Source organism: Drosophila simulans, chromosome 3L (genome assembly GCF_016746395.2).
Source record: "Drosophila simulans strain w501 chromosome 3L, Prin_Dsim_3.1, whole genome shotgun sequence".
Classification (NCBI taxonomy): Eukaryota; Metazoa; Arthropoda; class Insecta; order Diptera; family Drosophilidae; genus Drosophila; species Drosophila simulans.
Window position 1 is genome coordinate 3261291 of NC_052522.2, and position 12395 is coordinate 3273685.

The window sequence follows — 12395 nt, forward strand, 5'->3', positions numbered from 1 at the left end:
TGCAAATTGTTTTCTTCGGCGTCCCGTCGCCACAGTAGCTGAATTGGAGAACGCGCAACGTCACCCTATTGTATTTACCACCCCGTAGACCCAGGCATTACCATATATTTCACCGATTTCACCTGGCAACCGGGGACTTCTCGACCGATGCCGATACACTTTCATTCGCTGTCGATTCAGTTGAAACAATTTCTGTTTTTGTTTACACAACGCGCTCGATGGCTGGCAAGCCGTTCTCGATCTGAAATAGAGCCAGCCATATAAGTTACTCCAGCGCCGGAGGAGCCAGTCAGTCAGTCCTCCAGAGTCTTCCAAGCCGAAATGCAGCTATTTGCGTGAGTCCGATATGGAAATCCCAGATCTAGTCAACCGAGACAGCATTTAAACGTCGCCAAGCCCCTTTTTCAGACCCTGTAAACCGGGCACATATTCTTCTTATAGCCGGTTTCAATTAAATGCCTACCCGATGGGGTACTAAAACTTTTGCCTAAACAAAGGGCTAAATGAAACTAAATGGAAAACTGTTCGAGCAGCAACAATGGAAAACAATTGAAAAACTCAATTTGTTGGTAATTTGTTTGGGCGTGCGTGTCTCAGTATCTTTTTTTTGTGCAATAACAATTTCAGAGCTTGGCACATTGCAGTCTATTTGTTGACTGCATAAAAAAGCAGTTGAATGAACTGAGAACGAGCTTTGATTGATATTTCGAAAGCCATATTGATGGAAAATGTGTGAGATGGGGGAATAACATCACTGCCAAAGTTCTCCAAGTCCAATAATGGCTTTCTTTGGTAAATAAATTGGGGGAACTACTACTGTTTCCATGACTCCAATTTTTGTATTGTAAGAATATCAAAAGGTTCTAGAAATCGTGAGGTTCTATTAATTTTTAATTCTTTCACCTTCATCTCTCTTGCAGTTTCTCCAAAATGGCCAAGTACTCGGGCAAAAAATGCCGGCTGCTCTCGATGATGTGGCTCACGGCGTTCTTCTTCTTCGTGGAGATCATTGTTGGCTATGTGACCAATTCGATGGCTCTGGTGGCGGATAGTTTCCACATGCTGGGCGACATCGCCGCCCTGGTCATATCATTCCTGTCTGTGAAGGTAAGTCACTGTCTTTTACCGAAAAATACAACGTGTATCACTCAACTAACTCCTTATCTCGACAGATGTCACCGAAAAAGTGGTCAAAGAACACCTTCGGCTGGGCCAGGGCAGAAGTCTTGGGAGCTTTGGTCAACGCCGTTTTCCTGGTGGCCCTGTGCTTCAGCATCACCATCGAGGCTTGCAAAAGGTGAGTGTGAGGTGATCAATCATATAAAATTGTTTGCAGAATGTACAAAACTAAGATAAGCTGCAATAGAATCAATTTCGAAACATCTGCTATCCAAGCGAAAATCTTTACTCAGTTATATGATTCATTACATGTTTTATAGATGAGAGATTTACAAATTGTTTGTCCCTCTAGCATAAATACTTAGAAAAGTACTAATCGAATGATTAAGCGGCTGCAGATTGCGTTTGTTTATATTCCTGAGAGAAAAACAAAAAAATATGTTTAAATGGTGTCAGCATACTATTAAATTCTGTCGATTAGAGGTTTATAACGAGGTTTTTAAGACTCATTGCTTATTAAACGTGGCTCTGAAACTAATTAACTCGGATTACTACTCGCTCACTCTTTACTCCTGGCCCCAACGCAAACGGCTTTAATATTTCCACTCATTACGGATCGTTGATCCGCACCCAAAACCCACTTATTTGATGATCTGACAACTGTAAGCCAAGCCGTATTATGAGCAAAAGGCTTGCCTTGGCATCGACATGTGTTAACGTGATTTGTTTAAATTTTCTTGAATTACTCGACTCCGCCTGTGAGTTAATTTGTTGTGATACATTCACGTTATATCGTCACATTTCGGTCTGTATTTGTGCATTGGGTTGTGTGGAATTATAAGCTTTGTTCATTTACATTCCAGTCACATTTTGTGCATATTTATCGAACGCTTTGCGAGGTGATTATTCTACCAATAGCTACAGATTCCCTACAGAAGCCAGCTACACTGCCAAAAATAATAAACTAACATGGGATTTGATGAATGCAGCTTAAATAAAGCAATACATTTCCATTTATTACAGATTCATTGAGGAGGAGCCGATTCACGAGCCTGAACTGCTTGTTATCGTGGGAGCCCTGGGTCTTCTGGTGAATGTGATTGGACTTTGTCTGCTTTACGGTAAGACCAACTAATACAGAGAAGATTCAGCAGCTCTTTAACTTCATCTGCATTACAGAGCACGGCGGTCACCATGGTCACTCACATGGCGGCGGACTCACGCGTAACCACAGCCGCCTCACTGAGTTGGCCAACATGGACGAGGGCGAGGATGAGCAGAACGACTTTGCCTACGAGAAGCCGAAGGAAAAGGCACCGGTCAAGAAATCCAGCCATGGACACAGCCATGATCCCGGCCAGATGAATATGCGCGGCGCCTTTTTGCACGTTTTGAGCGATGCCCTTGGCAGCATCATTGTCGTAATCAGTGCTGTGGTGGTGTGGAAGACGGAGTGGAAGTACCGATACTACATGGATCCCGCTCTGTCCATCGTTCTGGTTGTCCTGATCCTGCACTCCGTGTGGCCGCTGCTACGCGAGTCCGCCTTGATTCTGCTTCAAACAGTGCCCACCCACATCCAGGTGGACGCCATTCAGAAGAGGCTTCTGGAGAAAGTTGATGGCGTGCTAGCTGTGCACGAGTTCCATGTCTGGCAACTGGCCGGCGACCGCATCATCGCCTCTGCCCATATTAGGTGAGATTTACTTGTTAAAAGAGTGACTGACTTTCTTAAAAGGGAAATGAATGCTATAACCATTTATGAAAAATGAAAGCAATCTAATCCATCTCTCGTAACCCTTTTAGGTGCCGCAACCTTTCGGAGTACATGAAGATTGCCGAAAAGGTAAAGGAGTTCTTCCACAACGAGGGTATCCACTCCACCACCATCCAGCCGGAGTTCAGCGAGATTGAAGGCTGCAACATGTCTGATGGCACCTCCAGCATCAACATGAGCGGCTCCGACTGCTGCGCGTTGGATTGTCCCACCACGGAAGAAGGATGTGTCAAGGCCACGTGCTGCCAAAACAACAACAAATTGGTGAGTTTATCTAGTCTAAATAGAACATGTAGAATTGTATAATGAAATATAAACCTAAATTACAGAACCAACTGCCCTCACCCACCAACTCGCCGTATCTGTGCCGCCAGCGGAATGCCGCCCGACAGGCCGGCGATGTGGAGGCGGGTTCCCTGCTGGAGGCCACGTCCAGTGGCAACCAGGGAACCTCTGGCGGTGCCAGCGCAGGAGCTCCCGTGGTTGCGATAGGGGCCACGTCAACCCCGAAAAGCGATTTGGTTTGACGACAGCCACATCAGGCGCAACAACATGTACACTTTTCCACGACCAAAACGGAAACCGCAACCGCAACAACAAAGGCCGCCACAACAGCAGCAGCAACATCAATACGTGATATAATGTACGAGCCGAGCGCCAACAACCAAGTGGTCTCCAGCGCACAGGTGGACGTCAATCTCGGCCTGACGGTGACCGCCCAGCGGCGGCGGGAGCTTCAGTTGCAGGCCGAACAGCAGTATCAGGAGCAGGTGTCACCACTGAGTACCAGGAATGGCGACGAGGTGGCACTCTAATTAGGAGCCTAGTTTAACGTTAATTGTGCAAACCGCTGCAATGGAGACTGGTCTGCCATGGTGCAGCTTTAGTGTTTTTTTGTATCATTATTTGTTCTTAGTGGAATTTAGGCGTAAATGAGAGTGGGGCAAGTTCGGTCGATTGACCATTGAGCTAGTTTAATTAAAGTGAAATCAAAAAATGAATATGAAAATGAAGAACACGATTATCTATTAGTGCGGAAAACACAAAGTTTAAAGGAACATGCTGTTCAGGATGTCATTCATATACTATATAGTATGTTAAACCTATTCGATTGTAGTTAATTGCATTAGTTTAGATCGATAAGTGAGCCCAACCAGCAGAGAATACATATGTACTACGTTTTTTACATTTTGAGAAAGTTTATACATACGTGAAATAAATTATTGTATTCAATAGTTACCTACGGATTAGCAAATGACTAAAGACAGTTTACAAAATACATAGGTATAAACGCATGTGTGTTTGTGTATTGTTAGGCATAGTCCCTAAATCTTAGTAGTTGTAATGCTATCTGTAAATGTTTTTACCACAACCGAGAACCTAGTTTCTATTTAATTTTAATCGTATCGAACTTTATAATGACTATACATTTAATGCAAACATCATGTATTATTTTATGATCTGCATTAATTTTCACATGTATATGTTTGTAAATAAATGCCAAACATAATCAAACCAAGCGAATTCATTGTATAAAATGTGATAAAATGCTTTTTTGGAGTCGTAATTTTTGATACAATCAGAGTTCATGGTACTTCCTGATTACCTGATTCATTTTATGGATTGCATCAATGGGCAAGATTGCGAGCTCTGTCTCGAGTTTCCAGGAAGCTTATCGAATTCAGATAGGAGTACATGCGTGACATCAAAGTTAAGGCAACTAGCCAAGTAGCAAATGCATGCACAAAGGATTTTGAAACATGCTGAAACAGATTATTGGAAATGCAAGGAGGTGTAGTCCTATATAAGCGTCCCCACGAGCTGTCGATATCAAACGTCTTCGAGAACTCAAGTAAAGTACCAGACTCGTTCAGAACATCCGTTGCAATGGTGCAGATCAAATTCCTTTTCGTCTTCCTGGCCGTGATGACAATTGTTGTCCTGGCCGCCAATATGGCTGATGCCGATTGCCTTTCCGGCAAATACAAGGGTCCCTGCGCCGTCTGGGATAACGATGTGTCGTCGTATTTGCAAGGAGGAGGGACACATTAGTGGTCACTGCAGTCCCAGCCTGAAGTGCTGGTGCGAAGGATGCTGAATCCATACTAAATGCATTTTAAATGTGTATATTGAATACTTCATTCTAAACAAATAATATATAAATATATAGGCCACACATTTGGCTCTTACGCTTATCACTCATACGCACTGTTGTATTAGTTAGGGGAAGTAAATATTTACATACATCTTTAAATCGAAAAGATAGCAATTCTAGGTAAATAACTCTTTATGATAACGCATATGAAAATGCATTTTTAAATCAATTGATGGCAATGAAGTTGACACAAGGCACAACTGATTCAAGTGTTTCTGGAAAACTAGGATTATATCGGTTATTGTAAGCTTGAATTTCCGAGAAGCTTATCAAATGCTACGATCAAATAAAAAATCTTAAAATCTCTATCCCTATATAAGCGTCCCCACGGGTGGTCGATGCCAAACGCCTTTAAGAACTCAAGTAAAATTCGCGACTCGTTGAGAACATCAGTTGCCATGGTGCAGATCAAATTGCTGTTTGCTCTCCTTGCTGTAATGACCATCGTCCTAATGGAGGCCAACACTGTTTCGGCCCGTGATTGCCTATCTGGAACTTTCGGCGGTCCTTGCTGGGCCTGGAGTGGAGAAAAGTGCCGACGTCTCTGCATTGAAGAGGGACATGTCAGTGGACACTGCAGTGGCGGGATGAAGTGCTGGTGCGAAGGATGCTAGGTCCACTGCATTTCAAAAGTGCATGCTGTATTTTTTATTCCGAGCAATAATAAATCTTCTGTTCACAGCACATAAGCATTGCCTTTCAGGCTTATCTTTTGATTTTATTTAAAAAGTATGTGGTAAGTCTTATAAACAAAAAGGTGCATCAACAATAAGAAGGTATAGAATTCTATCTTCCCATGATAGCGATGTACATTTTTTCGCGTAAAAGGCCCAAAAGTATGCCTTTCGAAAGTTATATTGCAGTTATTTGCATTTTCACCTTTATGCTAATCGGTTAATATACAGATTCTGTACCTATATAAGAGTGCACTCGGGCTCAAGAAACTCAAAAGTAAAGATTGTAACCAGAAGAATATTCTAAAAATGGCTCAAATTAAAGGATTGTTTGCTCTCCTCGCTGTGGTGACCATTGTCCTAATGGTGGCCAACTCGGCTTCGGCCGTGGATTGCCCATCTGGAAGATTCAGTGGTCCTTGCTGGGCCTGGGATGGAGAGCAGTGCCGTCGCCTCTGCAGGGAGGAGGGACGTGTCAGTGGACACTGCAGTGCCAGTCTGAAGTGCTGGTGCGAACAATGCTGAGGATCCTCACATCGGCCAACGTGCTCAAATTTACATATGGTTGTCCGCATATGTTTAATGTATTTTTTATTGTTTTGAAAAGGAAAATAAAGAATATACTTCTCGGCAAATAATACAGTTTTATTTCTACTCAAAGAACGCATTCATTGTATAAAATGTGATAAAATGCTTTTTTGGAGTCGTAATTTGCGATGCAATCAGAGTTCATGGTATTTCCTGATTCATTTTATGGATTGCATCAATCGGCAAGATTGCGAGCTCCGTCTCGAGTTTCCAGGAAGCTTATCGAATTCAGATAGGAGTACATCAAAGTTAGGCAACTAGCCAAGTAGCAAATGCATGCACAAAGGATTTTGAAACATGCTGAAAAATATTATTTTCTTCGAAAATGAGATTTAGAATGGAATAGAAGAAATAAAAGCTTACTTTATGGGAAATAAAGACAAACTTGACATGTTAATATTTCAAACAAATTATCAACCGTGTTACATTGAAAACTGCAAGTTTGGTGTTTGAATCCGGTTCTGGGTTTTCCTAGCATACTCGACAGTTCTACAATTTATGAATAAATTATATTTATTATTGAAACTGGTTTAATAAGTTTCCTAGAAGTCTCGTGATAAATGGCACATTGCATAAAATCAGTGTCGGCATATTATTAATAGGCCATTTTCCAGAACTGAATAAATTAGAAAAACTACACATTCTTACTCAACAACTGCCAACTAAGAAGATTGCAGTGACACTTTTTGTAGAGAAGACGAAATTTTATGCGACTTCCTTAGACATTTACCACAATGATCATTATCTCAAAAGCGAATACTTTTTCGAGTCTGTTTTCGTTGTCTTATCAGCCCTAAAGTATGCCCTTCCATGAAATACAATTCAATAATTATCTCCATTTATCTGCCAATCAATTCCATAAATACGCCGAAGCTGGCAGAGTCGAAATTACCGGGCAGAGCGATCCCGATCCCTATATAAAGCGGTTGCTGGGGGTTTGGACTCATAAATCAAGTCCGAATTGTTCCGACAGCAGCACTCTGATTCAAAACCGACAACATGCAGATCAAGTTCCTGTACCTCTTCCTGGCTGTGATGACCATCTTCATCCTGGGCGCCAAGGAAGCCGATGCCGACTGTCTCTCCGGAAGATACGGAGGACCCTGCGCCGTCTGGGACAACGAGACCTGTCGTCGGGTGTGCAAGGAGGAAGGACGATCCAGTGGCCACTGCAGTCCCAGTCTGAAGTGCTGGTGCGAGGGATGCTAGGCCATCCTCCAAGGCGCGTTGCTCTAAAGTGCCGGAAAACTACTAAATATTATAGTTTGTAAAATCGGTTGATAACTATAAATAAACATATTATTGCAACGCAAATGAACGCAATTATTCTCTATTTCAATTACAACACATTTGGTCGGCAAGCAGTTTACAATATCAATAGTACAAGACACTTGATTGATGGGAACTGCTCTGGTTTATCCTAGTTCGTTCAACTGTGATACTAAGTTCGTCAGGCAATTTCAAGATTCTTATTATAAGTTATTTAAATGTTTGAACTCATGACTCGAAAAGGTCTAGCATGTTTTCTTCAAGTTCCAATTCATTTGTTTTTATTTAGATTGTAACATGCTTCAAAAACGTCATAGGCTATTCTATTTATAGGATGAATAATTGCAGAAAATAGTGCGCTGCATAAAGCGAGGAATTATCAGACGAACGATATGGTGTAATCAGGATTCTTTATCTCTCAGGAATGCGAACTGAAACTGTGGACGTACATAGCTTGAAAAACAGCATGCTTACATAGAAAGGCTAAACCCAGAATACTAAAATAATTAAATCTCTGCTTAAACTAGGAGCTTCTGGGAAACCCAAGAGCGTGCACTTGATACAGATGTCACTCATCCATATTCCATAGTCTATTATTAAAGCAATTGCTTCCATTTATATGCGTTAGATAAGGTAAAATATATTCAATGTAGGCTCATGCGAATGTTTAATTATTATCTACGAAACGGGTTTTAGCCGCAGACGATTAAAAAGCTTCAACTGAATTTATTTTTAGTCTGAGTAAACCACAGCAAAGCTCAAAAACTCACCCTGTTAATTTAACTCCATTATATTTCAATTAAAAAACCTTTTTGTTGGGTTGGGGTATGCCTTAAACTGATAACAATTTATTTAAAAAGCCATTCATAAGACATACATATACAGTCCATAAAATTACATAAATTTGAAAGGGTTATGGTTTTAAACACAAAAAGTATAATTTATTAAAAGGCTACTTACAAACTAACAGATATAACATGATACAAAAGATTAACATCAATGGCTTGGAATGAGTTTACAAAGTAATAAAAATAAGCGTGCAAAGGGTTAGTGATCAGTGAAGTGCTCCTCGACGTCGCCGCTACCAAGTCGTGGCGGCAACTGTTCTGAGAAGCGCAGCTGGCGCTATAAGTTGCCATCCAAGTTCTCCTCGGTGTTCTCCTCCACGATGGCCTCGTCCCAGGGCCCGTGGATGTTGAACTTGTACTGCTGCTGCCACACGAATATGAACGGGCAGACAAAGTTGATGAAGATGGTTGTGGAGGCGTAGAGATAGAGCACCGGGCGCGATATACAGTACAGCGCCATACAGCATATTGAAAATATAGGCACCATGAATCCAGCATGCCAATTCGCTTCCGTCATTATGGGATAAAGGACGAAAAAGACGGCAGCCTCCACAAGGAGCACGAAGGCGTGATACGAAGTCGGCAGGCGGGAGGCTAGGCAAATGGCTCCAAATATGGCGGCATTCAACGAAATGGCCTGCGCTTAACATGGAAAAGGAAGTACTTGTATTATTTGGATTCTGAGGTGGTGTCGAGATCAATATACAATCAACACCAATAGTCGTACATATTGCCTACCTTAGAGACCATGGCTACATCCAATCCATAGTGCCCAAATATCAGGTTGCCCAGAAGGACAAAGAAGGTCATCGTGTATATGGTGTCCGTGCTGATGGCCTGCGTTAGGGTGTGCAGCATCGGTGAGAACAGGTAGCCAAAAAGAACCACTGTGACCAGGGTTTTGGAGTCCTCGCCCAGCAGGGCCCAGCTGAGACTCCTTCCTCGGTAGCACAGGTATCCAATGCCCGTGATCCCGCAACTGGGCACCAGGATCGTGGTGGGCGACACGCTGTCGCTGAGCATAAGTTGGTAGAGTATTAGGAAGCCGGTGATGCAGGAAATTTGATTATTAAGTACTGTAATACCGGCAACTGCTTCGCCGAACGTATATATTCTACAATGTAGATTCGTGCGCAAATCCTTCAGAAAGCTGGCATCCGTGTAGTTGTCCGGATATTCCCGGTTGGAGTACAGGTTCTTCACCCATGGCTGCCGTTTCGATTGCCCCTTTTTTACCATTCTTAAAACATTTAAAAATTGTTTGTTTACAATCCTATTAGTGCTGGGTTATCAGCGTTCGATAGTATCAGTTACTATCGACATATCGATATTGTTTCATTCACTGAAAAGTAAAGAAAGTAAGTGCTGGTCACACTGTCTTGGTGGTGCATGTTTCAGTATAAATATCGATGATAATAGTTTGATTTGAAATATTAATTAAATAATGTTCATTATCTCATCATGGGACACTACAGGCAAGCTATATATAAAAAAATGTTATGTTGAAAATTATTCCCAAGCTGTATACATCGATAAGAACATCCGCTGGCGTTGCGCAAAACAGTTACTCGAGCTATCGATACTTCTTCGAGTGGTTGAACCACCACTACATTGAATTCGGAAATTTTTTGACGCACTTGTTTGTTTTGTTTACAATTACACCACGAAAGTAAATCGGCAGCTACGAAACATTAGGGATTCGTGCGGCGGGACAACGATCAGTGGACAGTGAAGCAGTCCGTCCGGGGAGAACGCCCCATGAGCAGTTTTACAAACAAATCGCCGGTCGCGTGTTCTCTCGCCAGAGAAACCCCAGAATTTCCGAGAATAGCTATTTATGGCTTCGAATGCGCAACTCGGGAAAATCATTTTGATATCTGCAATCGCCGTGTTCTTCTACTACTTCTTTTGGGTGGCCGTCCTCCCGTTTATGCTCATCGATGAAGGTGAGTTTTCCACGGCTTCCGTTATTCCCCCGCTAATACATAAGTTTTATTGAATAATCTCGCGCTTTTGTGTAGTAATTAAAGTGACGCCGCGGCGTAAATTGGTCACGATGTTCAAGTATATATATATATAGTTGGCAATGTACGAGGATGAACCCGTGTGTTTTACAGAGGTGACCATCCTAACACGGGTTACCTGGAATGCGGCTGTACGATGCTCTAAGCTCGGGTCAAGGTCACCGACGACTAGAGATGATAGGCGTACAGTAATCGCCCGATATGTGCGCAGTCAAGCTAGTTAGCTAGTTTAGAGTCTAGGCAGGTACAATTAGCGATAAAAACGAAAAAGTGCTTAACAAGTGGTACCACTGTATCATGTGGTTCCAAATCTGGGTGTGTACTTAGCTAATTATTTTCGGTAGTTTTTCCTCCTTGATATTGGATATACACTTTATACATATTTCATGATCGTAGGTTTGCCGTTCCGTGACAATTTAAATTTGTTGCTATTAAAAGTAATCATATAAACAATACACTTACGTATTTTCTTTCCTGGCCTGTTATCAAATGAAACACTTGTGAACATGAGTATACTTTACAAACTTTTACAGGCAATCCCATTCGGCTGTTTTTTCCACCGCTGAAGTACGCTTTTATTGTGCCCACCGTGTTCGGGGTGATCTTCCTCGGCGGCATCGCCGCGTTCTCCTTTTACCACATCTGGAGCCTGAGAGTAAAACGCGATTAAGGGGGTTATCCGGGGGGTTATCTTGCGCGGTGCGAACGTACGATTCCACTGAAAAACAAGGAAGAGCGATAGTCAGTTGAGGACAAGATGCCGCAGTGGCTGGTCATTGGTATCTCGGGCGTCACCTGTGGCGGCAAGACGACGCTAGCCCACAGCCTGCACGACTACTTCAAAGGTCTGAGCGGAGCACCGCTGTGGAACTCACCGTACACCATTGGCGAGGTGCGTCTGATCTCGCAGGATGACTACTTTCTGCCCGTGGAGGACAAGCGACATCAGCGGAATGAGGCGCTCAACGCCATCAACTTTGAGCTCATCACCTCGCTGGACATGGCCAAGATGCTGAACGACATAGCGCACATAATCAAGGGGCGCCATGTGGCTCCCGAGCCACAGGAGCAGCTTGTGACCTATGCCAACTTCGAGCACTACGCCCTGCAGTTCCAGCAACAGTACCAGTACAATGCGAACTACTACAAACAGGCCAATGGCGGGGTCTATCAATATCCGCCACAGCAGCACCCGAGACATCACCCCCATCACCAGCAGCACCACCACCAGCAGCAGCAAATCCAGCAGCAGCAGCAGCACATTATGCGCATCAATGCCCAGATTGCCGCCCAGCTGAGGGACAAGAAGGTCAACTTCCTCCTGGTCGAGGGTTTCATGATCTTCAACCAGCCGGAGCTGCTGGCCCTGTGCAACCTTAAGTATCACTTCCATCTGCCCTATGAGAAGTGCTTCGAGCGGCGCAGTAAGCGCACCTACGATCCACCCGATGTCACGGGCTATTTCGAGCTCTGTGTGTGGCCGCACTACGAAAAGAACTTCAGCGAGTACCGCGACTGCAAGGACATCACATTCCTCAATGGCGAAATCGGCAAAGAGAAGATCTTCAAGTTCGTCCTCCAGCGCATTGTCCACTACTTCGAGGAGCGCTGCGAGGTCCCGGCTCCTGCTCCCGTAGTCTGTCCGCCGCAGCAGAAACGCTTCGGGATGCTCTACATGGGTCCGAGCAATAACAACGTCATGCCGACGGCGTGTCCCATGGAGCAATAGATTGTCCTTGGATCCAGAGTACAATAATTGAATATTGTATAGTAGTAGGATGTTAAACGGTTCAAAATTGTTTGGATTACTTCTCCGAATCGTGGCTAAAATTCCCATATTACGTTATAGTTGTAAGCTACTCTAAGGGTGGTTCGATTTTAAATTGTTAAAAGTAAGATCTAAAATCAATTATTTCATCCAAATTGAACATGTGAGTTTTT

The 12395-nt window shown here is 43.2% G+C and overlaps 8 protein-coding genes across 9 annotated transcripts; 7 read left to right on the forward strand and 1 right to left on the reverse strand.

Annotated features, from left to right (window-relative positions):
* The first annotated feature begins 313 nt into the window (after nt 1-313).
* Nucleotides 314-4415, forward strand: LOC6736620 (zinc/cadmium resistance protein). The gene is made up of 7 exons (XM_039293309.2): nt 314-335; nt 921-1107; nt 1173-1297; nt 2143-2240; nt 2299-2815; nt 2926-3160; nt 3226-4415. Exons 1-7 carry the CDS (start codon nt 322-324, stop codon nt 3421-3423), a joined length of 1374 nt encoding a protein of 457 aa, XP_039149243.1. The 5' UTR covers nt 314-321; the 3' UTR covers nt 3424-4415.
* A 299-nt stretch (nt 4416-4714) lies between these two features.
* On the forward strand, nt 4715-5098 carry LOC6736622 (drosomycin). Its single transcript, XM_002083442.3, is given in 2 exon segments — nt 4715-4911; nt 4913-5098. Coding segments are annotated over 2 exon segments (210 nt in total). The 5' UTR covers nt 4715-4783; the 3' UTR covers nt 4995-5098.
* Nucleotides 5099-5367: 269 nt separating this feature from the next.
* On the forward strand, nt 5368-5735 carry LOC6736623 (drosomycin). The gene has a single exon (XM_016170767.3). The coding sequence runs from the start codon at nt 5390-5392 to the stop codon at nt 5663-5665; it is 276 nt and encodes a 91-aa protein (XP_016030209.1). The 5' UTR covers nt 5368-5389; the 3' UTR covers nt 5666-5735.
* A 249-nt stretch (nt 5736-5984) lies between these two features.
* LOC6736624 (drosomycin) lies at nt 5985-6363 on the forward strand. Its single transcript, XM_002083444.4, has one exon. The coding sequence runs from the start codon at nt 6035-6037 to the stop codon at nt 6248-6250; it is 216 nt and encodes a 71-aa protein (XP_002083480.1). The 5' UTR covers nt 5985-6034; the 3' UTR covers nt 6251-6363.
* Nucleotides 6364-7249: 886 nt separating this feature from the next.
* Nucleotides 7250-7636, forward strand: LOC6736625 (drosomycin). The gene has a single exon (XM_002083445.4). The coding sequence runs from the start codon at nt 7313-7315 to the stop codon at nt 7520-7522; it is 210 nt and encodes a 69-aa protein (XP_002083481.1). The 5' UTR covers nt 7250-7312; the 3' UTR covers nt 7523-7636.
* A 761-nt stretch (nt 7637-8397) lies between these two features.
* On the reverse strand, nt 8398-9772 carry LOC6736626 (phosphatidylinositol N-acetylglucosaminyltransferase subunit C). 2 transcript variants are annotated; one of them, XM_002083446.4, is made up of 2 exons: nt 9169-9769; nt 8398-9067 (listed from the first exon to the last, which is right to left on the reverse strand). In XM_002083446.4, the coding sequence occupies exons 1-2, from the start codon at nt 9667-9669 to the stop codon at nt 8708-8710; spliced, it is 861 nt and encodes a 286-aa protein (XP_002083482.2). In that variant the 5' UTR covers nt 9670-9769; the 3' UTR covers nt 8398-8707. The 2 variants fall into 2 exon arrangements, with proteins under 2 accessions (XP_002083482.2, XP_016030211.1); XM_016170300.2 differs by having other exon boundaries at nt 8919-9072; nt 9169-9772.
* Nucleotides 9773-9990: 218 nt separating this feature from the next.
* Nucleotides 9991-11124, forward strand: LOC27207703 (dolichol-phosphate mannose synthase subunit 2). Its single transcript, XM_016183385.3, has 2 exons — nt 9991-10376; nt 10988-11124. The coding sequence occupies exons 1-2, from the start codon at nt 10268-10270 to the stop codon at nt 11122-11124; spliced, it is 246 nt and encodes an 81-aa protein (XP_016030213.1). The 5' UTR covers nt 9991-10267.
* An 87-nt stretch (nt 11125-11211) lies between these two features.
* On the forward strand, nt 11212-12379 carry LOC6736627. The gene has a single exon (XM_039293313.2). The coding sequence runs from the start codon at nt 11212-11214 to the stop codon at nt 12181-12183; it is 972 nt and encodes a 323-aa protein (XP_039149247.1). The 3' UTR covers nt 12184-12379.
* The last annotated feature ends 16 nt before the right edge of the window (nt 12380-12395 follow it).